At 39.6% G+C, this 23,224-nt stretch overlaps 1 protein-coding gene across 1 annotated transcript in view; it reads right to left on the bottom strand.

Annotated features, from left to right (window-relative positions):
- The window catches only part of DHX38 (DEAH-box helicase 38), a gene marked incomplete in the record, with an annotated part of 1,902,786 nt that overhangs the window by 331,963 nt on the left and 1,547,599 nt on the right, over window positions 1–23,224 (bottom strand). Inside the window, 1 exon segment of the mRNA XM_044081902.1 lies at window positions 7,209–7,364. Coding sequence (XP_043937837.1) covers window positions 7,209–7,364 — 156 coding nt within the window.

The raw sequence follows: 23,224 nt of genomic DNA, 5'->3' as shown, positions 1-23,224 counted from the left end.
TAACACTGAGATGTCCTTTTCTGGTTACGTAAGGAGCAAAATATCATCATCTGCAAATAAAATCAACTTTTCTTGAACACCATACCAATTATAGCTTTGAATTTCTGAGTCCCCAATTCCCTTTGCCAATGGTTTGAAATATAACACAAATAACAAAGGGGAAAGAGGACACCCCTGCTTGGTTCCTCTCTTCAAACTCAACTTATCAGAGAAGAATCCTCCCACTTTGATTTTTGCCTCCAGTCCCTTATATATCATAGGTTCATAGATGTTTACTAGGCTAACGACCACAAGGGCCTTTTTAAGCCTAGCCATGTATCCCAAATATCTTAAGAGTTCTGATACCCTTGATAAGTGTAAGCATGGGTCTGGGAGATGAACTATTTACAGGTCACCTGTCTGCATCAGAGACATAGGTGACAAACCAGGGATGAATTTCCGGTTTGCCATCCAATTGTCCAAGTTGCACTTGAACTGGATTAGGGAGTAACTCTACTTCACATGGATGGGGAGCCTGTTCCATAGACAAGGTAGTCTCTGGGATACATACCTATCTCTCCAGCAGGTCCTATTTGTATTACAGGCAAGGTTTAAGTCTTTAGAATGGGTAATTCTGGTACTGTCTGTTTTGTGGATATGCAGGAGGTCTATCAGAGTGGGGTCTGATAATGCCCTGTATGCCAGGCATAGAGCTCCCCTCAAAAGCCTGCAGGAGATGGGATACAAGGTTAGGACCTTGAGGCAGTCTGCATAGGACATATTACTTATGCCCTGTATTCTTTTAGTGAGGAACATCTGTGGACGTTCCAGTTGTTAGATATGCCTGGTTAGGTACATACCAAAGGCGGCACTGTATTCATTGATGGGTCTGATGAATGCCGAACACAGTGGAACAATGACTTCCTTCTACTTAGATGCCATACGTTTGTTTATAAGTTGCACAACATAGAATGATTTCCTCACCACTATAGACACGTGATGATCAACAGTGGTGAGAAAATCATTCTATATTGCGCAACTTAATTAACCTTACTGTGTATATCAAGAAATGTGGGCGGCCGCGGTGGTGCAGCGGTTAGCGTTGCTGCCACACAGCAAGAGGTTCTCCGATTCGATTCTCTGCTGGGGTGCCTTTTGTGTGGAGTCTGCATGTCCTCCCTGTGGTCGCGTGGGGTTCCTCCAGGTGCTCCAGTTTCCTCCCACATCCCAAAGACATGCAGTAGGTGGACTGGACACTCTAAACTGGCCCTAGGTGTGAGTGTGTGCGTGTGTGTGTGCCTTCTCTGGAAGGTTGGGCGCCGGGCTGGCAACTCGACACTGTAAAACTCCACTGCCAATCATGAGCAGACAGATGATCCGCTGTGGAAACCCCTAACCGGGAAAAAGCCGAAAGAAGTTGTATCAAGAAATGTAAATGCCTCCATTGCTGTAGTCATAAAATCCCAGCTTACTCTATCGAATGCTTTCTATACATCAGGATCCACCAATAACAGTAGTACTTTCTTACATTCTGCTTTTCTTTGGATCATCATTGCTCTGTTAATGTTGTCAAATGTTTGCCTCCACTCAAAAGAAAACATACACTGGTCCACATCTATCAATTTTGGCTTCACGTTTGCCATTCTTTTAACCATTGTTGACATAAAAAGTTTATAATCATGATTTAAAATTGAAATGGGCCTACATGAAGCTGGATCAGATGGGTCTTTACTATCTTTAGGTATTAAAGCCACCACAGCTTTTTACTAAGATGTTGGTGCCTCCCTTTTTTTTAAAATACTGTTTAACAAAACCTTCCAGATCTTTATCACTTTCTTGCTTCCAAACTTCAACTGGAATACCATCTATTCCTGTAGACTTTCCTATAGATGGGTTATACATCACCGTTTTTATTTCGTTTCCACCTATCTTAACTGTTAGTTGTTGAGCCTCATCTATACCTAACCTTGACATATTTACGTTTCCAGAAATATTTCCATTTGTGCTTTTTCTTGATTTCTCCACTTCTCAGTTTTATATAAAGTTTCATAATATTTCTGAAATATCTCTAATACTGCTACAAAATCTCTGGTTATTTTTCTTGTTGTAGGCTCCCTAAGTTTTGCAGCAACCCTTTCTACCTTCTGTTATCTAAGTCGGTGTGCTAAACATGGTGCAGCAGTTAGCATTGCCACCTCACAGCAAGAGGTTCTTCGGTTCGATCCTCGGCTGGGGTGCCTTCTGTGTGGAGTTTGCATGTCCTCCCAGTGGTCACGTGGGTTTCCTCCGGGTGCTCCAATTTCCTCCCACATCCCAAAGACATGCTGTAGGTGGATTGGACACTCTAAATTTGGCTCTAGGCATGAGTGAGTGCGTGTGTATGCCTTCTGTAGAAGGTTGGGCACCGGGCTGGCAACTCGACACCGTAAAATTCCACTGTCAACCATGAGCGGACAGGTGATCTGCTGTGGCGACCTCTAACCGGGAAAAGCCAGAAGAAGTAGTAGTTAATCAAAAAACAGTTGCTTAACAGCAATCTTTCTAAATTTATGCATATTGTCCAGGTACATCCTTATTTTTTCTTTAACGTTCTGCAGTAGTGCATCTTCTTGTTCTGTGAGATTTCCCTTTATTTTGTAATTCTTTAACCTTCGTCAGTCACTCTAAGTAATTCTTATTACTTTACTATATTGCTTTTTCTTTTACTTCTAGCTTATTTTTAAACTCTACTTTCATTTTATCCCACTCACTAGCGTTAACTTCTGGAGTACTTTCTATCTTCCCTAATAACTAATGGATAATTTACACTACTCACTCCTTAAATTTCTTTTTAACAAGCAGGTGGGGAAGTGCCAGTGCCTTACCTTTATTTCATTATCCTGCATTTTCATCTTAGTAAGTATCAACGTATGGTCAGAAATATTTATTGGACGTGTATCAAAGTTTTCAATTAAATGGACATGTTTCTGACATGAAGTAAGGCAAACGCTTTTCAGTTCCTCACAACAAAGCCAATAAAAGTGCACTCTTTCCACTTATTCTTATACAGACGTATTTTCAAATACAATTGATACTTTGCAGTCTCACTGTAAATCACTAGTTTCTGTGTTGCTGGTCTTCATCTTGTTCATTTCCATCTCCCAACTACAGATTCTGGTTCAATTCCATGGTCCTCCTGATTCTTCTGGTCAACTCCTGTGCTTTTCTTTGTCTCGCGAACATTTTCCTTTGGAACAGTGGACAAGGTTTCACTGGCAAAGTCTCTCCGTGTGCTTTATCATCAAAAGAATGAGAAGCGCAGTCCCCTTCTGCTTGATGGCTCATTTTTTGTTTTTTTTTATTTCCACCTTAGCCTGTTCTGCATCAAAAATCATGCTGATCCTCCCGGAAAAAAATATTCTGAAGAAGCTGGATACTGCAACTTGAATCTCACACCTATCTCTCAACATTTCCTGAATACTGGAATACATTTACTTCTCTTCTGCCTGGTGTACAGTGAAAAATTACTTTGCATAAACACTCTACTTCTCCAAATTTTAATACTTTGCCATTCTGTCACAGTTTTTGTCAGAATCAACTCTTTCTGATGGTAGGTTTGCATCTTTACAAATAAAGGTCTTCGCTGCTTTCTCATGGCCAGATAGGGAGCATACACAGGTGTGCCTTTTCAATTAATAGTTACTGCGGTGGAATAACAGTTCAGTTGCTTGTGCCTACATAAAGTTAATACAGTCTGTTCTCCTTTTTGCTTAACAGCTGCAGGATTCTTCCCAGACAGTGTGTTCTCTTCACCTTTTCTAGATGATTTTCTTTCAGGCTCTCTTAGTTTCCTCTTTGCAGGCATCCAGGCAGTGTACTTACTAGCCAGGAACCGAATTTTACTCACGTTGACAATATCACTAGCTACTGTTTCTCAGTTTCTCTTTTCACACTGGGGGAAGCTGAAGTTAAGCTGTTGATCAGTTTGCAACCATTTAGCTATTTTACTGTCTGATTAACCAGTTAAGACCCACAAAGCACATGTGCCTAATTTCAGTGGTGACCTAAAAGCAATGACCTGATTAACTGACTTGTTCAGGATCACAATATGCATGTATGTCTAAGCTCAGCTGTAAGAATCAAACTAAGGTCAACATTACGTCATTTGCAGCTTGCTTCCTTAAACCTATTATGCTGTACCATTGTTTCTTGTAATAATATGCAAAGCAGCACACTAGCTCAATAGTTATGCTTTCTGTCTCCGTTCCAGGCTTTGAAGTTCACTTATGATTTCTAGCTGAACATGGTTCAGGAACTGGAGTCATCTTTCAATTGACATATGAGTGAGCCAGCCTGATTAATCGAAAAAGCAATTATCAACACTTTGTCAATTATGTAGCGGGAGCCCCTGTGCACCCCCTAAACTAAAACAACTGTGAGATCACAAAACCTTGGGACAAGAGGCAAAGTGTTATCAGTCATTCAGTTAATCTTGCTTGAATGTTTGAGCACTACAGTAAAAAAGCTGTTCATAAAAATGAACTTCCTTTCAGTCACTTACTATGTGGAAATTGTTCCTCTGTGTTTTTATGGGTTTTCTCTGGATATTCCAGTCCACCCCCATGCAAAAATATGCTGATTGGCTTACTATTCTACACTGTCCAAACACTTACAGCAACTACTCTTACCCTTGTAGTCTCTGTCATGACTGAAAATTGCCCACATAGGATCAGTTCACCAACTCAACTTGTTAACAAATGAGAAAAACAAATTTGAAAAACAAATTAGTCAGTTAGCAAAACAGGGCAAACATTTTCTGCGGGGGAGGAATGAAATATTTTCATACTTTACCTGATATCCCATTACAATCCAAATACACATGGCTTTATAAATTGCTGGAGTATATCTCAATTATTTATCTCAACAGCTCATTGAACAGTGCATCTCAGAACAGGGAACAAAGTGGCAACACGCAGCAGTTCTTGAAATCATGGTGACATACACAGCACACTAGCATTCTGAAGTTTCATGATTTCGGTGCTTGCTTTCTGTTGAATGATGAACTTTTCACAGTTATTGTTTGGATTTCTGTTCTAAAATATCAGCATGGAATTTGGGGTAGGATCCTGTTAATGTGAAAGAGAGCCATGTTATACCAGAGGAGAAACTGATCCCTGAAGGATGGGGCACAATTAGGTCTGCGCTTGTAAATCTAACTTGTGCTCTTCTAGTTTTTCTTTGTGCATACTAAAATGACTGCCAAATAGTTCAGTCTACTCCCTTCTACACTTAAGCTGAAAAAGTTCATCATGCAATACAGATACTCAAACTTCATCTAGTTCTCTCTGCTACCATGCTACATAACAGAAAATACTACATCACACACAGTGTGTTAAGAAAGTAAAAATCACACCTTAGGTAAACTGAAGCATGAAATGTTGTCATAAACTTCCTGCTTAAGAGGAAGACCTATTTGTCATCATTTAGTTATGAAAAGTTAGACTGGCTAGTCCATGGACCCTTTTTAGCCATGACGCATTACCACTATCATTACTCATTCTGCCCCATTGCATTACTGTGATTACTAAATGGGCCATTAGCAGTAAAACCTCCATCATGGCAGCTACTTCATGAGGAAATACAACACAGACGTTATTGTGTAAGGAAACAAGCAAAAACAGCATCGTTTGTCAGAACATCGATGCTAATGCTTACATGGCTAGATCCATGGCAAAAAGGGAAAAATGCAAAAAAAAAAAGGCATGATGTGTTATGATTATATGTCCAGGACATCAAGACAAAAATGTACATGACCAGATCCACTGCAAAAGGGGATACATTTCTAAATATATCCTGAGTGACCAGACTTCCAACTACTTCTGCTGGCAATCGACAATCTACAACAGAAGAGGTGGGATTAAAGTAGCTGAAGATAGCTATCCCACCTTAGAAGCAGGGCTACTGTTTGGTTCATTCAGAATGAGTATATTCACAGCTGCTTAGCAGTTTGTAGCACTGCAACTGGAGATGGCAAGTGTGAAAGGACACACACATCCCTGATCTGCAGTCATCAAGCTGTGTCATACAGGCCTAGAGATAAAAAACAGTAAATATCCCTGAACCTGCTGCAAATGATGGCCCACCCCCACTGCTCAACTTTTGTCCCCTAAGCTGAAAGCTTATCATCTTGATCCATTCTGATAGAAAATGTCTGCCAAACACCAAGCAAGCTGAATTAATGAACCCTGAATGAATCTGAGCTATCTAGACAAGACACCTTGATTTGATTCTCACAACGTCACCTTGTATACTAATGTCATTCTGAGCAATTATTTCAATCTGTATAATGCACCAGGACTGCATATAAAATTAAGCACATCTGTCTAGTAGGCCTTAACTTGGATATCAAAGAATGAAGCTTAAATTTAATTATTTCTTCAAGCTTAATGCTATTTAAAATGCACAAGCCTGCTACAAGTTCACTTTCTTAATACCATTTCCTTTTACTCAGTGAAATACTCTACTCATAACTTGCTATGTCAAAAATGCTTATTAAAAGGGAAAGTAAATATGTTATGTCCCATATCCTGCATGTAAAAGATTATGAACCCACAACTGACACTTTTTATTTTTTTGGCGGGGTGGGGTGGGGGTGGGGGTCTGTATATTCCCAAATTACATTTTCAAAAGAAAAGTGTGTTGGATACATCAGTATAATCTGGAATCTAACTCATTTTACATAAACTTTCTTTTCATATTTATTAAATTAAAATAAAAACATCCATTTTACAACAATATCAATACCAGTAAAACATTTGTTTAAAGCATAACACATTTTTAAACAAGTCTTTTGGTAAGCAAGATGCTCTGTATACACACTACACACCAACTAGGCATCTGATTAAACCTTTTCTAGTTTACAATGTGTTGTATTATGCATTACACTAAAGATCTGCAGCTTAGGAGCTGAATAACTAAAGCAAACATACAAAGGATAAAAAAACACACCAAAACTATGTAGAATGACGTTAATTCCAACAAAACAAGTACATAATTTCAGTTCCAGAATAATGCATAATGACCACAAACTGGAATTTTATGGACAGAGTAATGCTTAAGTTAAGTATTCCTATGTCACCTGACACTTTAATCTGACAACTCACTGTACTAAGTGCAATACAATAGTATAATTTTAATGATTTTCTCTCCCCGTCTACTGATCCCATGCACCTTGTATCATGTCATGTTACCTTTCTCATAGCCTTGGCATGGATGAAATGCTCATTACACCAAATAGTAGAGTAGTTGTTGTGTTTCCACTGCAGGTAGACATTCAGGTAAGTCAGATGGTCACTCTCAGGAACAGCAAACTTCTCCCGGATCTGATCACTCTCTTCCTCTCTGCCCTGCAGTGTCATATGAAACAAATTAAACTCAAGCTTGTTAGAGGTGCTTCGATACAAAGACCGATATCTTAAGACAGCTTAAAACTGCCGAAGTAATACAGTTCACTGTGTTATAAAAACAGAATGACAGACTGCATTAGTTGTATTTTACAATTAGTTCAAGTTCAATTTTGTGTTTACTTTCCACTGCATGTGTGCTGCTAAGACAAGTTCAATAACTGAACAAAGATAATACTAAAGGTTTGCCAATTTACTGTAGGTTTCTATAATCAATTATACCTTATTATTTAGCAACAAGGATTAAATGTATATTTTGCTCAAGTTGTACTATACAGATAAAAAGAAAGTAAGCAAGTTATCCAAGCAAATATAAAAGTTATATACTCATAACTATGCATATGTGTTGTCCAGTTTCATTCTTCCTCAACGAATACGTCTTGGATCTGGTTCTCGGATCTGGCTCAGACACTTTTCTCTAGGTTCTAGGATCTGACTCGTGAGCTCCTCCCTTCACCTATAATGCTCACAACTACTGCATTACCTCAGATTGAGTTTGCTGCTACTATACTACCTTAGAAATATAAAGGATAATCATAATACTGTAGAAAAAGTAGCATATTAACAGAACAGGGGCATTAACAGGAATTGTGGTTCCTAACAAAAAAATCTTCATCAGGTCACTCCCAAAGACATGGATAGGGGGAAGGAGGGGGGGGGGGGTTGAGGAAGAATGAAAATTGTACACCACAGATGCATAGTTATGGTGAGTACATAACTTTTACATAGGTTCATACTAGGCTACCTGCCCTAGGGCATTTATAAGCCTAGCCAGAGTGTGTTTGGCTTTCGCCACCCATTTTAAATTAATTTTGCTATGCCCTTTTTCGAGGTTAGTATACTGTGCCTCTGTCTAACAGTGACACAGAAGTGATACCCGGGGTAAACCTACGATCTCCCATCCACTCATCAAGATTCCTCTTGAAGAGAGTCAATGAGGGACTCTGCCTAACCTGGACTGGGATTTTATTCCAGAGTGAAGGGAGCCTCTGGGTTCTGAATCTGTCCCTCCAGCATGTCCTATTTATTTCAGTGCTGAGGTTCAAGTCTCTCGAGCACGTGGCTCGATGGGATTTGGATTTTCTGAGGTGCAGCATGTCCATTAATTCCAGGTTGGACATGGCTTTACACGTCAGGCACAGGTCGCCTCTGAGCAGGCGGTATGCCACTGAGTAGAGCTGGAGTTTCTTTAACCGGGCAGCATATGGCATCTGTTTGAGACCCTTGATCCTCTTGTCATTTTCATTCTTTCCTCAATGAATGGGACAGAGACCCCAGCTACAGTAACCTTGGGTGGCCCTCATGGAACACTTCAGGAGAACTGAATGCATCCCTGTTTCTGGAGATGATATCAAACTTGTAATGAGCAATAAAGGTACAAGCATTAGACCAAGTGGCAGTTGCTCAGATATCAACAGAAGCTCTGGCTCAAAAAGCAGCTGACGTAGCCACTGACCTAGTTGAGTATGCTTTTGGCTGTTTTGGCAAGGTTAAACCCATCGAAGAATAAACATAAGAATACAATCAGTTATCCATTTGGGTAGTGTAGTTTTAGATGCCGGTTTTCCTGATTTGTTATTGACAAATGAAACAAACTGATCAATTTTTCTAAAATGTTTCATCCTATGAGGACAGAAATGAAGTTGCCTATGTACATCTAAAAGGTGAAGCAGGTATTCCCCTTTATTGTCAAATTTAGGAAAGAAAATTGGCAAGTTGATGACCTGATTGATGTTTGTTTCTGAAGCAACTTTGGGTAAAAAAAGGAAGGATTAGTACGTAAGATAACCCTATCTTTATGGAAAATCAAATAAGGTGATTCAGAGACTTGCCTCACAGAAGTTATAGTCACAAGAAAGAGTTTTCTAAGAAAGAAATTTGAGATTTGCTTTAGCTGAAGGCTCAAAGGGGGACTGTGCTAAACTCTTTACTACAACAGATGCCAAGGTGGAGTAGGATCCTTTATCTGAGGGCTAAGTAAAAAGGTACCTTTAAGAAAGGCCTTACATAACTTGGATGAAGCGAAAGAGGAAGCATTACATCCGATATGGAAGGTAAAGATGGCTGAAAGTGCAACTGTGACGGTGGAAAAAAAAATAGCAGCAAGAAAATCTAAAACAGCAGTGGAAGGATCCAATCCTCTCTGCTAAACTCAAACAGAAAGCCCTTTCCATTTACTATTATAAACTTTTCTTGTAGAGGGCTTCTGTGATGAAAATGAAATTAACGAACAGAAGAGGAAAGCCTAGAACGTCTAAACATCATTGGAATTGGAGAAGCCATGCGGTCAACCTGAGGCCTGTTATGTCTGGATGAATCATCCCTGACGGATGTGAAAGGACATCTGGACTGGGGTCCAGTGTCCAAGGAGGACATAGTAGGTAAGACCATAGGAAGGGGAATCACACTTTCTGAGGCCAAAAGGGGGCAATGAGGATTACTTTGCTCTTCAACTGGAGTGCTTTCTAGAGGAATTTGGGGATTAGAGGCAGAGAAGGATAAGTATAAATAAGACTGGAAGGACAAACATGGTCATCTCTTGGTCACTGTCCCTCAGGGGGGAATTAGGGCAAACAACCTGTTGCATTTGTTGCTGAGGGAAGAGGGGAATAGATCGCAGCAAGGCTGACCCCATTTTCACCACTGATAGACTGAGAGACCACTTGTGAGGCATCAGGATAGTCCTGCTGAGCTTGTCTGCCAGAATGCTAGATTTCCCAGGTATGTGTGTCACTACGAGAAAGCAGATGGAGGAGATCACCCACTGCCAAACTCTGTTTCTCAGCAAAAAGGGGTAAGATCTGGTTCTTCCTTGCTTGTTGAAAGAAAAACTACTGACATATTGTTAATTTGTTAAGCAATTGTCCCTAGAAGAAGAAGAAGAAAGTTCTGAAAGGCCTGCAACACTAAAAGGACCGCTCTCATCTTCAAGATATGTATATGCAACTTGGTCACTTTTGGGGACCACGTGCCTTGAACAGTCCATCCTTAGAAATGCTCCCTACCTCAATTGGGAGGCATCCATAGTTAATGTGGCATTTGGGAGAGGAAAGACAAAGGGATGACCCTAACAAATTTTGTTGGATTGAATCCACCACAGTAGGGAGTCTTTGCAGAATGAAGACAATTTTATACAATGCTGTAAAGGTTGTCAAAGAATAGACCAATGTACTGCTAGAGTGCACTGGAGAATTTGCATGTGAAGATGAGCGGTCAGTATTAAGGTGACTGCTGTAGCCATCGAGCCTAAAGCTTGAAGAACAATTTTTGCTGGGGGATAGGACTGAGAGAGAATCTGTCTTACATGCAATCTCAAGGTAAGAACTCTGTTTTGCGGCAAAAGAGATGGAGATGGTTGACTGTATCTAGTTGAGCCCCTAGAAACTCTAAGACTTGCATGGTTGAAGAGGGGAATTTTAAAGCTTGACTGTTATCCCCAGGAATTGAGATAACTGGAGTAAGTAATCATTGGCTTTTACTAGTAGATGTCTGGCTGGTGCAGTGAGGAGCCAGTCATCCAGGTAAGGAAACATTCAATCTATGCAGCCAAGCCAGAGATGAGCAGCTACCACTGCCATAATTTGGTGAAACCGAAGGGCAGGGCTCTGAACTGATAGTGACTGGCTCCCAGCCGGAAGCATAGGTATTTTCAGGAGTGCCTGTTCATTTTGATGTGATAGTACATGTCCTGAAGATCTACAGAGCACATCCAGTCATCCTTTTTTAACAGTGGCAGAATGGACTGAACCATACCCATCCAGAATTTGGAATTCTTTACAAAATGATTCAGATAACTGAGATCCAAATAGGTCTCAAGACCCCTGTTTTCTTTGATACTAAAAAGAACCTTCAGTAAAATCCAGATCCTCTTTGGCTTGGTGGGACCTCTGATGACCCTTTTGTCTAGCAGCTTTTGAATCTCTAGAGCTGCTACCTCCCGTTGATTGGGTGGAACATCAGGGAGATGCTTTCTTTTCATTGAGGGAAGTTGCATAAAGAGAATGAAATATCCTGTGGGTATAACCCTTTGCACCCACATATCTTTTGTGATGGCTGCCCAGGACTTTGGGAGCAAGGATAAGCATCCCCAACTGCCTCTACAGAACAGCCAGGCAACCCTTCAGAGGCACTGATGGGCTCTATATGAAAATGAATTTTGGAAGCCTTAGTTTTGCAGACCCCCTATACCATGTGGGTGGTGTCTTGTGTTATTACTTCCTCCTCTGTCTCAGGGAGAAAATTCTCCACTTGAGTCTTGAAAAGGTCCTTGAGATTTCTGCAACCACAATGTCTTACCATCATGCTGCTTTCTAGAAAAAGGTCTCTGCAGGGTAGAAAAATGGATTCCCACGGCAGACAAGGTGTTTCCATCTTGCTCACTGTGGGAAAGTCTCTCTAACGGTGAGCCCAAACACAGAAGATCCAGCAAAGCAGCATTGATGAGTCACATTTAAAAGGGCTCCACAAAAATCATACAGTCGCATCCAGGCATGTCTCCTGATGGCTAGACCTGAACCTACAAGCCCATAAGAAACCTTCAAGCTACATGAGAGATTAACCTCATGGAAGCAATGGGTATAGGTTCATAGTTTGGTACTAGGCTATCAGCCCTAGGGCCTATACAAGCTTAGCCATAACAATTCCCTGGCTACTTCTTCCCACACTATTTACTTCCCTGGACCCCTGTCTAGCAGGGCGACTGATGTGATCCCCGGGGTTAATTTCCTTTCTCCCATCCAATCGTCAAGGTTCCTTTTGAAGATTGCAGCATGGCCAATCGGGAGGAATAAGTCTTCTCTTCCTCCACCAACATGGACCCAGGGGTACAGTTAAGGCAGTTCCTTAATTAACTCCCTATGTAATCTAGTGAAGTGTGCCAGACAGTTTAGAAACTGTAAGGCAAAGGTCGCTGAGGTATAAACTCATTTCCCATGCACCCAACCCATGCTCTAAATTCTCTGTTAGTGGGATGGACAGAGTAGCTCTGTTCAACCAGCTCCTGTTTGGTGGCTGCTGCAACAACTATGGCATTTACAGGAATTTGCTTACTCTAATACTGTCTGGGTGTTTTCAAGAATCTTATCCAGTTATCTTGGAATCGGTTCTATGGTGTCTGGTTCCCTCCATGCCCGGTGGGAGATAACATCTACAAGCTCATCTGGCAGGGGGAGTAAACCAAGATGTAGATAAGCCAGACCCAAAGTTCTCTAGGAACACAGACTCCTCTTGTGAAGGGGTTTTGGAAGACCACCCACCTTTTGGCATAAAATTTCTAGAATGTCACCAAAGGAGAAGCCTTCCCCTTCATCAAAATCAGTGTCTGCTATCAAAAATTCCTGAATGGAATCTAAGTGCCTCCTTTCGCACAACCTCTTTCGGGGGGACCTCTTCGGTGGGGTGCTCTTGAGAGGTATTGGAAGAGACAGGGAGTTCCTAAATTGAAACTGCCTGGAAGTTCTGATGGGCTGGCTGTCCCTGTGGAGTAGGAAGAAGAGACTCAGAGAATACGAACAGGGACTAGATCCAAAGAGGTAAGAGATGACATAGCTCTCGGGTGACAGAAAACCATCTTCACCACCTTGAAGACAGAAGGACTAGAAGAAGCCAAGGTCAATCTAACCAAAGCCAAAACTCTTGGATCAGACAAACCAGGGCCTGCCTCGACCCTCCACTCTAAGGCAGGAGTCGGAGCAGAGCTGTAAAGCATTGAGGCCCTGAGTGGAAGCGATGGTTCAAAGCTTTGGAGTCTAAGTTACTCCCTCGGATCCAATGCCGATGTTTCTGCTCTGATACACACCCTGCTCAAAGGGAATTAGAGCCAAATGGATCAGGGAAGTAGTCAGAGTCAAAGACAGAAGCATTTTTAGATCTGATGTTTCAACTCTTGGATCTGAGGACTCCGAAACAGAAGGTTAGATCGGAGAAGGAGTAATGACAATATGTGAGGAAGGTTTAAGGTGCACAGATATGATGGGAGATGGAACCAGTAAGACCCCCATCTGGATCTGTGTTTTGAGAAATGTTCTCATCATCCTATCCACCTCTGCTTCAGCAAGACTTTGGGAGGACCTGATTGAACATGAAGTGAAAGAACGAGAAAAGTTTCTTGGAGTCTCTTATAGGAAAGGAGATCTCAATTTTGGGCATACTGGTTCCACAGAAAAACAAGGACTTCAGAGCTGAGGAGACTTTGAAGTAGAAGGTGTAGGATCCAAAGATTTTTGTCTCTAAGTGTTTTGGAATCTTAGCTGGAGGCTCCGATGTCGTAGCAGATTTGGGAGACCTGACAGGACAGCACTTTCTATGCTCCCTGAGCTCTGTGGACTTTGATTTCTGAGAGGGGGTTTGAGCCCCTGAAGTAGACACATCAAGAAGAAGTTGCAGAAGCATGGATAAGGCCCTTAAGCACCAATTTGTTGTATTGATCACTGATGGCGCTGGTGCTGAAGCCAGCACAAATAGTACAAGTATCTAAGTGAGAAGGGTCTAAACAATAAACGCACTCCCTGTGGGCATCAGAGTTAGGTATCTTGCGCCCACAGGAAGTGCACTTTTTAAATCCAGTAGGCTTTTCGTCCATCTTATAAATTATGCCTAATGGCAGAAAACTGTCAAGGAAAATAATTTAAAGTTTTTTTTTTTTTTAATAAAAAGTAGAGAGAGTAAAAGGAAAGTTATTCCAATAATGGTAACAGTACTACCTTAAGAAAAGGAAAAGCAAAAGGAAAAATTACCCGCAATGGTAAGGAAGAATACCAAAGGATGGCAAAGAAAGTTAGAAAAAGATAAACTAATTTAGTGGGTAAAGAGAGGATGCTATAAAAGGTGATAAACACGAAGGAGAAGAAGTTACACTCAAGTTTTTACTCACTATCCGTAAAAAACAAAACTGCTGAGCTCAAGAGAACCGAATCGGTAGAGCGGCATATGAGATCTTGGGTAATGCAGTGGTCAGAGGCACTGTGGGTAAAGGGAGGAGCTCAAGAGTCATATCCTAGAATCTAGAGAAAAGCGGCAGAGTCAGATCCGAGACCCATTCATTGAAGGACAAATGAAAATAACATCAGATCAATTTTTCATGGATATAGAGACTGATGGTAAATAAGCCTTGCTAAGTACAGACCTATTTTACGTTTAAACATGATTACAAAGTATTTATGCCTATACTAGTTAACAAAATGGGAAATATGTTAACAACATTGACAGATACAGATCAATGTGTTTTGTAGAGAGGTGGCAAACTGTAATTTATGTACTTTCCAGACCATTAGATTTCTCTGGTCTCTGTCTGGACACTGGAACCATAGGACTGGTGTCTTTGGTACCCTATGGAGATAGCAAATTATCTCCTACAAGCTTGAGCTCTCCTACCCATAAGATCCTGCCCACTTGGTATCCTCCAGATCAAGTAAGCCAATATTCCTATTAAAACTACCCTAAATTCAAAATGCCACAATCTCTGAGATTAAAGAAGAAAGAGGCAAGAACATTAGCTCTTCCTTGCAGGCACCTCACTTTTGAAAATTTGAAAGGGGAAGGTGGGAGGATTATTCCACTGTCTGAAAAGAGACCAGAGAAATTTAATGTTCAGACATATGCATAAAGTACAGTTGTGTACACTTACCATAAATGTAGACGTTCGAGTGTATTCACTGTTGCAGTCATCACACTTTGGTTATCTGCCTGCAGGTAGCCCCCCAGTCGGCCTGAATACCAGAGTCTTGGGATTTCTGCTTCGGATGCCGTCGCCTCTTCCATGACCTCAGGTCGTCAGGGGTATAAAACATGCAGCTGACGCCATCACATTAGTTTTTCTTGCCCAAGATGTCAGGAGCCACTAAAATAGGAAGCAATTACATGGTGTGGAACACCTCCAGTAAAAAGTAAATACCATTGCCATAAGATATGGCCAAAAAAGAGGATAGGTAGCACGTATAGGAAAGTCAGGGGGCTGGATGGGGGGTAACCAGGACTCAGACAGTGAATACACTCGAACGTCTATATTTATGGTAAGTGTACACAACTGTACTATGTTCTTCGTGTTTCACTGTTGCAGTCATCACACTTGGGTTGATTCCAAACGCTGAGGAAGGGTGGAGGCAGTCAAGAAGTATTAGGGCTGGCTAGCAGGCCTTGTAAGACTACTTTGGCAAATCCAGCTCTGGATTTAGAGAAGGCAGGTAAGTGGTAATGCTTGGTGAAGGTGTGTACAGAACTCCAGGTTGCAGCTTCCAGGATGTCCCTGGTAGGGACTCCCCTGAGAAATGCTGTAGCTGAGGTAGCCCTAGTGGAATGAATTCTGATCCCCTGTGGGGTAGGTTTTCCATGGTGTTTGTAGCTGAAATGGATGCAGTGTGCTATCCATTTAGAAATGGTTTGCTTTGAAATGGCCTTGCCCTCTGCCCCTGTGGCAAAACTGACTAGCAGTTGGGTCAGATTTTCTGAAAGGTTTAGTCCTGTCAAGGTAGAACCTGAGCTGTCTGTGCACATCCAAGGAGTGCAGGATCCTTTCCCCTTTATTCTGAGGATTAGGAAAAAAGGGTTGGTAAATGGATGGATTGGTTTAAAGCCACACTGGATACCACCTTGGGCATAAGTGATGGGTTGGTCTTGAGGGAAACCCTGTCCACATGGAAGATAATGAAGGATTCCACTGCCATACGGGCCTGTAACTCAGACACTCTTCTAGCTGAAGTGATGGCTAGAAGTAAGCCTGTTTTCCAAGAGAGGAATTTTAACTCTGCTGTAGCAGCAGGCTCAAAAGGGGGAAGAGTGAGCTTCTCTATTACAGAGTTAAGGTCCCAGGCAGGAGTGGGAGCTCTCCTTGGGGGACTCAGATTGTTAGCTCCTCTCAGGAACTGTTTTATCATAGGGTGAAAGAAGAGGGGTGGCTCAGTATTGTAGAGTTGAAATGGCAGAGGCATAAATCTTAATCGATGAGAAGGATAGGCCTTTGTGGAGCAACTCTGCTAGATAATCTAGGATTTGAGGTAAGGTGGGCATGGCTGTGTCCTTTCCCTCAGACTGGCTCCAAGAACAATAAAATAATTGGCTGCTATTTTTATATGCTCAGCTTGGAGATTATATTGTAGTTTTAAGGTGTATTAGCAGTTTATGCACCTTTACTAACCTTTACGGTAAAGCTATATTTAAAAAGATGCCTATCGTCACATTCCAGCTTGCACACTTTTCAGAAGTTTCGTAAGATTTTCTGTATCTAGCTTAAATTATCACTTTTCTATTCTACTCTTTGGACTATATGCTGCTCCTAGGGTATTTACAAAATACCTGGCTCCATTAATTACTTATTGCAGACTTCAAAGCATTCATGCTTTTCCACTTTAAACAGTTGTCATAAATGTGAAATTTTTTCTAGTTGTCTAAGAGCCCTTTGGAAGTAATCTTCTACCTTTTTTTTTAATTTCTCCAAATCTTTTGGGTTTCTAATACCATGATGGGAATGAACCCCATTCCTAAGATAAAGTATGATTAAAGTTTATGAAATTAGTATTGTTCCAATCTTTGATGTCAGCCAAAAGTGCTCTTCGTAGCACCCACAATGTGCCCAGTAATGACTCCTCCTGCAATTCATATGGAGTTGCATGTATTGGTAACATATCTAAATACAATTGTAGATTCTTTTTTATAAAACCCATTGCTCCGACTACTATTGGAACTGTCTGGGTATCTTTCTCCCACACTGCTCTTGTTTCTGCCTGTAAATCCTGATATTTTATGACTTTCTTTTATTGCCCTTTTGTTCTATTGCCATGATTTAATTTTCTTCTAAATGACTGTAAACTCTGACAGCATCAATTCCAGTGTATAGTTTATACGTCATCTGAAGGCAAGTTACTGGTCTATAATTTTTAGAATAACTTGCAAGTTCACTCTTAAGTAGGAACATTGTTCTTCTTCTTGTTAACCTGGTTGGTGTCTGTTTCGGGTGCGCATATTTACTCATGACTAAATCTTTGTGCAAAGATGTTAATACTTTTAGCCAGAAGTTAGGTACTGCATCTGAACCTGCGGTTTTCCAATTGGAGGCATTTCTTAACTTTATCTCAATCTCTTTGGCTACTGCTTCATTCCATTTCTTACCCTGTACCTTTGAACTTCTTATTCTTCCTTTTACTTCTTCTATCCATTTAGCATCTTTATGTTCCACAGAATCTTTATAAATATTTTTCCAAAATATATCATTTCTTTTTTGGGTGTTCTTTCAATTCCTTTTGCTTTGTTTCCCAATTCTCTATAGAACGTTTTGGGGTTATCAGTAAATTGCTTATTTTGTACTTTTCCTTTATATTTATGTATGCAACTTCTAAGTTTTCCTGCCTATGGTGAGATTTTTAGTTTATTATTTGCAATAGTGCAAGATAGATCCTAATCTGTTATAATACTGAGCATTGTTTTTATCACATCTATCTTTCTGAGTGATTTTGTTGATCTGTTCCCTCTGCTATACTCTTAACAGTGACACTTCTTCTCTTAGTTGCTTTATAGTTTTCAATATTCGAGCCTTCCTTGATAGTATTCAATTTCTCCCCTTCCTTTCCCTTACTACCCTGTGTTGTTGTGGTAGAATTTTATCTGTTATTAATTTAGCTGGACAGTAATGTATCCTGTTTACTTCTGTTATATTGCATGGATCTCTTTGGACATTCCTAATTACTGTGTTCATTTTTTTATCAAACTTCTGACTTTTTGGATTTTATTGACCTTCTGCAATCTATTTCTTTCACTGATCTTAATATGTCTATCTCTATTAAATCAAGCAACTCTTCTCTTAGCTCATTTTCTTCTAAACTAAGGGTACATTTTTTTCTTATCCATTTCCTGCAGGCATTCTAGAGAGAGTTCTATATGTGGCATATTCTCTTCAATTTATCCCGTGTCATCCGTTGCTCTGCCATATGGGAAGTCACTGACCTATCAGTCCTCAACATTGACTGTGTCAGAGTTGCCACAGATTCCTGTTCCTTCCCTTGCTTTTCAACTTCAAGTGAACATTTATACTGGTTTCCTGTGGAAGGCTCTAAAATATCTTCATATGGCAACTGCCCAGTTTATTTTATTTATTTTATTATTTTGTTTTATGTAACATTTGTTTACCAGGAAAGCCCGAATTGGAACGAGCCAATTTTCAGTGGAGGCCTGGGGAGAAATGCTCCAGACGCAGTTGCTTCCCATTCCACTGGTTTCTTCTTAATTTGGATGCCTATTGCTCTATCCTGCTGTGGTACTTTGAGTTAGATTTTCTACACTGAATCCTTCACTTCGCAGGTGCTCCTTAACCTCAGTTTCTATTTCTTTAACGTCTCCATTGCTGTTCTTCTTTTCTGCCTTTTCTCTTTACAATAGAAAAAAATAAGACGACAAAGTTTTCCATGTCTGGATTCCTTTTCCAGTGTTTCTCTTAAATGTCTTTGGTGCTGCTCTTTTTGTATTTATTAATTTTGCCTTCTCTTTTGCATAAATATTACACAATATTAGATCTCTTTTTCTTTGGATCCCAAATCCCTGTAAGATTATCTCTGATCCTCCTTACATACCAGTAGTGGCAAGTGGTGATTCTATAACGAAGACAATATCCATCTACCTTGAAGCCCTGATAAAACCAATGGCAGAGGAACACAAATCTTATTTTAGACACTCTGGATTTTTTTGGTAAAATTTGAGATATTCCAGTTAGAATTCCACTATCCAAGAACACTGAAAACAAATGCATCTCAAACAGGCTGTTCAGAAAACCAACCAGGGTTAATATGCTGCTGCACAGTAGAAGCATGCATCCCCAAATCACAAAGAGAAAGGTTATAAATTCTCAGGGGATGAAAACTGCACGTCTCCAAAGAGCTTAGAGATTTCATCACAAATCTAATAAGCCTACACCAAGACTTCCTGGCTAGGAGGTACAGCAACAGATTACTAACTCCATCTTCAAACCAATCAGAACTTTAAAAGAGGCAAATTATCACATTTTAAGGGACCCCTGGGAGACTCCTAGGGCTCAAAAGAAACCAACACTAGGATCCACAGGAGGACAAAGGAAAAAAAAAGAAGCAAGTCACTGACTTTTACCGTAGATTATAAAATAATCAGAAAGATCATGACTGACAACTGGGTAATGATTACAGACAAACGGGAAAATTTTCTAGGACCTCATCCTTGTTTCGTATTTAAGACAGCCAGTAACACTGGGGACTGGGTAGAGTGCAACTTCAGACTGGAGGAGGACAACAGGGAGAACTTACCCCTGTGCCCCCCCCATTTACACTTACTGCAAATAGATAAGCAACAAGGATTCCTCCTTTTGTCCAGTAGTCAGGAGAAAAGTCGACAGCACTTGTTCTGGCAATTGGTCCATCTACCTGCTTGACTGAATAAACTACTGGAAAAATTAAACAGAATGTCTTTATTCCTTCCACAGGGAAGGTATCAGAGTGAGTGAGTGAGCGAGCGAGTGAGTGAGAGCTAAACTGATTTTATCTGGAATAATTCTTTATACTCTATTTTCTAGGTGGAAGGATATGTAAATCCCCTTTCAAAAATAGGAAGAAAGCAGGGATCAAAGGGCAGATAGGCAGAAATGGTTGACAGAAGAATCTTGATTGAGGCTTTAAAACTTCAGCTTGGCCAGCTAAGAACTTGGTTATATTCAACTGGACGTATAAGAGAATTTAAGTACCTTTATCTGCTCTTTTTTTTTTAAAAAATACAGTATTTAATTTGAGTGTTGAAGGAATTTTTATCTGAAGTTATTCTGCTCTTCAGTAACTTGAACTGAAGCTAGTGTTGGCTGAATTTTGTTATTTGCTAGTAATTACAGGTGTGGGGGTAGCCACATTCTTTGATTTCCTGTCCTTGCATATTTAAACTGGTGCATGTGAAATAATTCCTGCTTTAAAACTTCAGCTTGGCCAGCTAAGAACTTGGTTATATTCAACTGGAGATAAGAGAATTTAAGTACCTTTATATGCTCTTTTTTTTTTAAAAATACAGTATTTAATTTGAGTGTTGAAGGAATTTTTATCTGAAGTTATTCTGCTCTTCAGTAACTTGAACTGAAGCTAGTGTTGGCTGAATTTTGTTATTTGCTAGTAATTACAGGTGTGGGGGTAGCCACATTCTTTGATTTCCTGTCCTTGCATATTTAAACTGGTGCATGTGAAATAATTCCTGCTTTAAAACTTCAGCTTGGCCAGCTAAGAACTTGGTTATATTCAACTGGACGTATAAGAGAATTTAAGTACCTTTATCTGCTCTTTTTTTTTTAAAAATACAGTATTTAATTTGAGTGTTGAAGGAATTTTTATCTGAAGTTATTCTGCTCTTCAGTAACTTGAACTGAAGCTAGTGTTGGCTGAATTTTGTTATTTGCTAGTAATTACAGGTGTGGGGTAGCCACATTCTTTGATTTCCTGTCCTTGCATATTTAAACTGGTGCATGTGAAATAATTCCTGCTTTAAAACTTCAGCTTGGCCAGCTAAGAACTTGGTTATATTCAACTGGACGTATAAGAGAATTTAAGTACCTTTATCTGCTCTTTTTTTTTTTTAAAAATACAGTATTTAATTTGAGTGTTGAAGGAATTTTTATCTGAAGTTATTCTGCTCTTCAGTAACTTGAACTGAAGCTAGTGTTGGCTGAATTTTGTTATTTGCTAGTAATTACAGGTGTGGGGGTAGCCACATTCTTTGATTTCCTGTCCTTGCATATTTAAACTGGTGCATGTGAAATAATTCCTGCTTTAAAACTTCAGCTTGGCCAGCTAAGAACTTGGTTATATTCAACTGGACGTATAAGAGAATTTAAGTACCTTTATCTGCTCTTTTTTTTTAAAAATACAGTATTTAATTTGAGTGTTGAAGGAATTTTTATCTGAAGTTATTCTGCTCTTCAGTAACTTGAACTGAAGCTAGTGTTGGCTGAATTTTGTTATTTGCTAGTAATTACAGGTGTGGGGTAGCCACATTCTTTGATTTCCTGTCCTTGCATATTTAAACTGGTGCATGTGAAATAATTCCTGCTTTAAAACTTCAGCTTGGCCAGCTAAGAACTTGGTTATATTCAACTGGACGTATAAGAGAATTTAAGTACCTTTATCTGCTCTTTTTTTTTAAATACAGTATTTAATTTGAGTGTTGAAGGAATTTTTATCTGAAGTTATTCTGCTCTTCAGTAACTTGAACTGAAGCTAGTGTTGGCTGAATTTTGTTATTTGCTAGTAATTACAGGTGTGGGGTAGCCACATTCTTTGATTTCCTGTCCTTGCATATTTAAACTGGTGCATGTGAAATAATTCCTGCTTTAAAACTTCAGCTTGGCCAGCTAAGAACTTGGTTATATTCAACTGGACGTATAAGAGAATTTAAGTACCTTTATCTGCTCTTTTTTAAAAAAATACAGTATTTAATTTGAGTGTTGAAGGAATTTTTATCTGAAGTTATTCTGCTCTTCAGTAACTTGAACTGAAGCTAGTGTTGGCTGAATTTTGTTATTTGCTAGTAATTACAGGTGTGGGGTAGCCACATTCTTTGATTTCCTGTCCTTGCATATTTAAACTGGTGCATGTGAAATAATTCCTGCTTTAAAACTTCAGCTTGGCCAGCTAAGAACTTGGTTATATTCAACTGGACGTATAAGAGAATTTAAGTACCTTTATCTGCTCTTTTTTTTTAAAATACAGTATTTAATTTGAGTGTTGAAGGAATTTTTATCTGAAGTTATTCTGCTCTTCAGTAACTTGAACTGAAGCTAGTGTTGGCTGAATTTTGTTATTTGCTAGTAATTACAGGTGTGGGGTAGCCACATTCTTTGATTTCCTGTCCTTGCATATTTAAACTGGTGCATGTGAAATAATTCCTGCTTTAAAACTTCAGCTTGGCCAGCTAAGAACTTGGTTATATTCAACTGGACGCATAAGAAAATTTAAGTACCTTAATCGGCTCTTTTTTTAAAAAATACAGTATTTAATTTGAGTGTTGAAGGAATTTTTATCTGAAGTTATTCTGCTCTTCAGTATCTTGAACTGAAGCTAGTGTTGGCTGAATTTTGTTATTTGCTAGTAATTACAGGTGTGGGAGTAGCCACATTCTTTGATTTCCTGTCCTTGCATATTTAAACTGGTGCATGTGAAATAATTCCTGCTTTAAAACTTCAGCTTGGCCAGCTAAGAACTTGGTTATATTCAACTGGACGTACAAGAGAATTTAAGTACCTTTATCTGCACTTTTTTAAAAAAATACAGTATTTAATTTGAGTGTTGAAGGAATTTTTATCTGAAGTTATTCTGCTCTTCAGTAACTTGAACTGAAGCTAGTGTTGGCTGAATTTTGTTATTTGCTAGTAATTACAGGTGTGGGGGTAGCCACATTCTTTGATTTCCTGTCCTTGCATATTTAAACTGGTGCATGTGAAATAATTCCTGCTTTAAAACTTCAGCTTGGCCAGCTAAGAACTTGGTTATATTCAACTGGACGTACAAGAGAATTTAAGTACCTTTATCTGCTCTTTTTTTTTTTTTTAAATACAGTATTTAATTTGAGTGTTGAAGGAATTTTTATCTGAAGTTATTCTGCTCTTCAGTAACTTGAACTGAAGCTAGTGTTGGCTGAATTTTGTTATTTGCTAGTAATTACAGGTGTGGGGGTAGCCACATTCTTTGATTTCCTGTCCTTGCATATTTAAACTGGTGCATGTGAAATAATTCCTGCTTTAAAACTTCAGCTTGGCCAGCTAAGAACTTGGTTATATTCAACTGGACGTATAAGAGAATTTAAGTACCTTTATCTGCTCT

Source organism: Protopterus annectens, chromosome 8.part1, assembly GCF_019279795.1.
Source record: "Protopterus annectens isolate FY-2018-M chromosome 8.part1, PAN1.0, whole genome shotgun sequence".
Lineage (NCBI taxonomy): Eukaryota > Metazoa > Chordata > Ceratodontiformes > Protopteridae > Protopterus > Protopterus annectens.
This window is presented reverse-complemented; position numbering and strand designations above follow the sequence as displayed.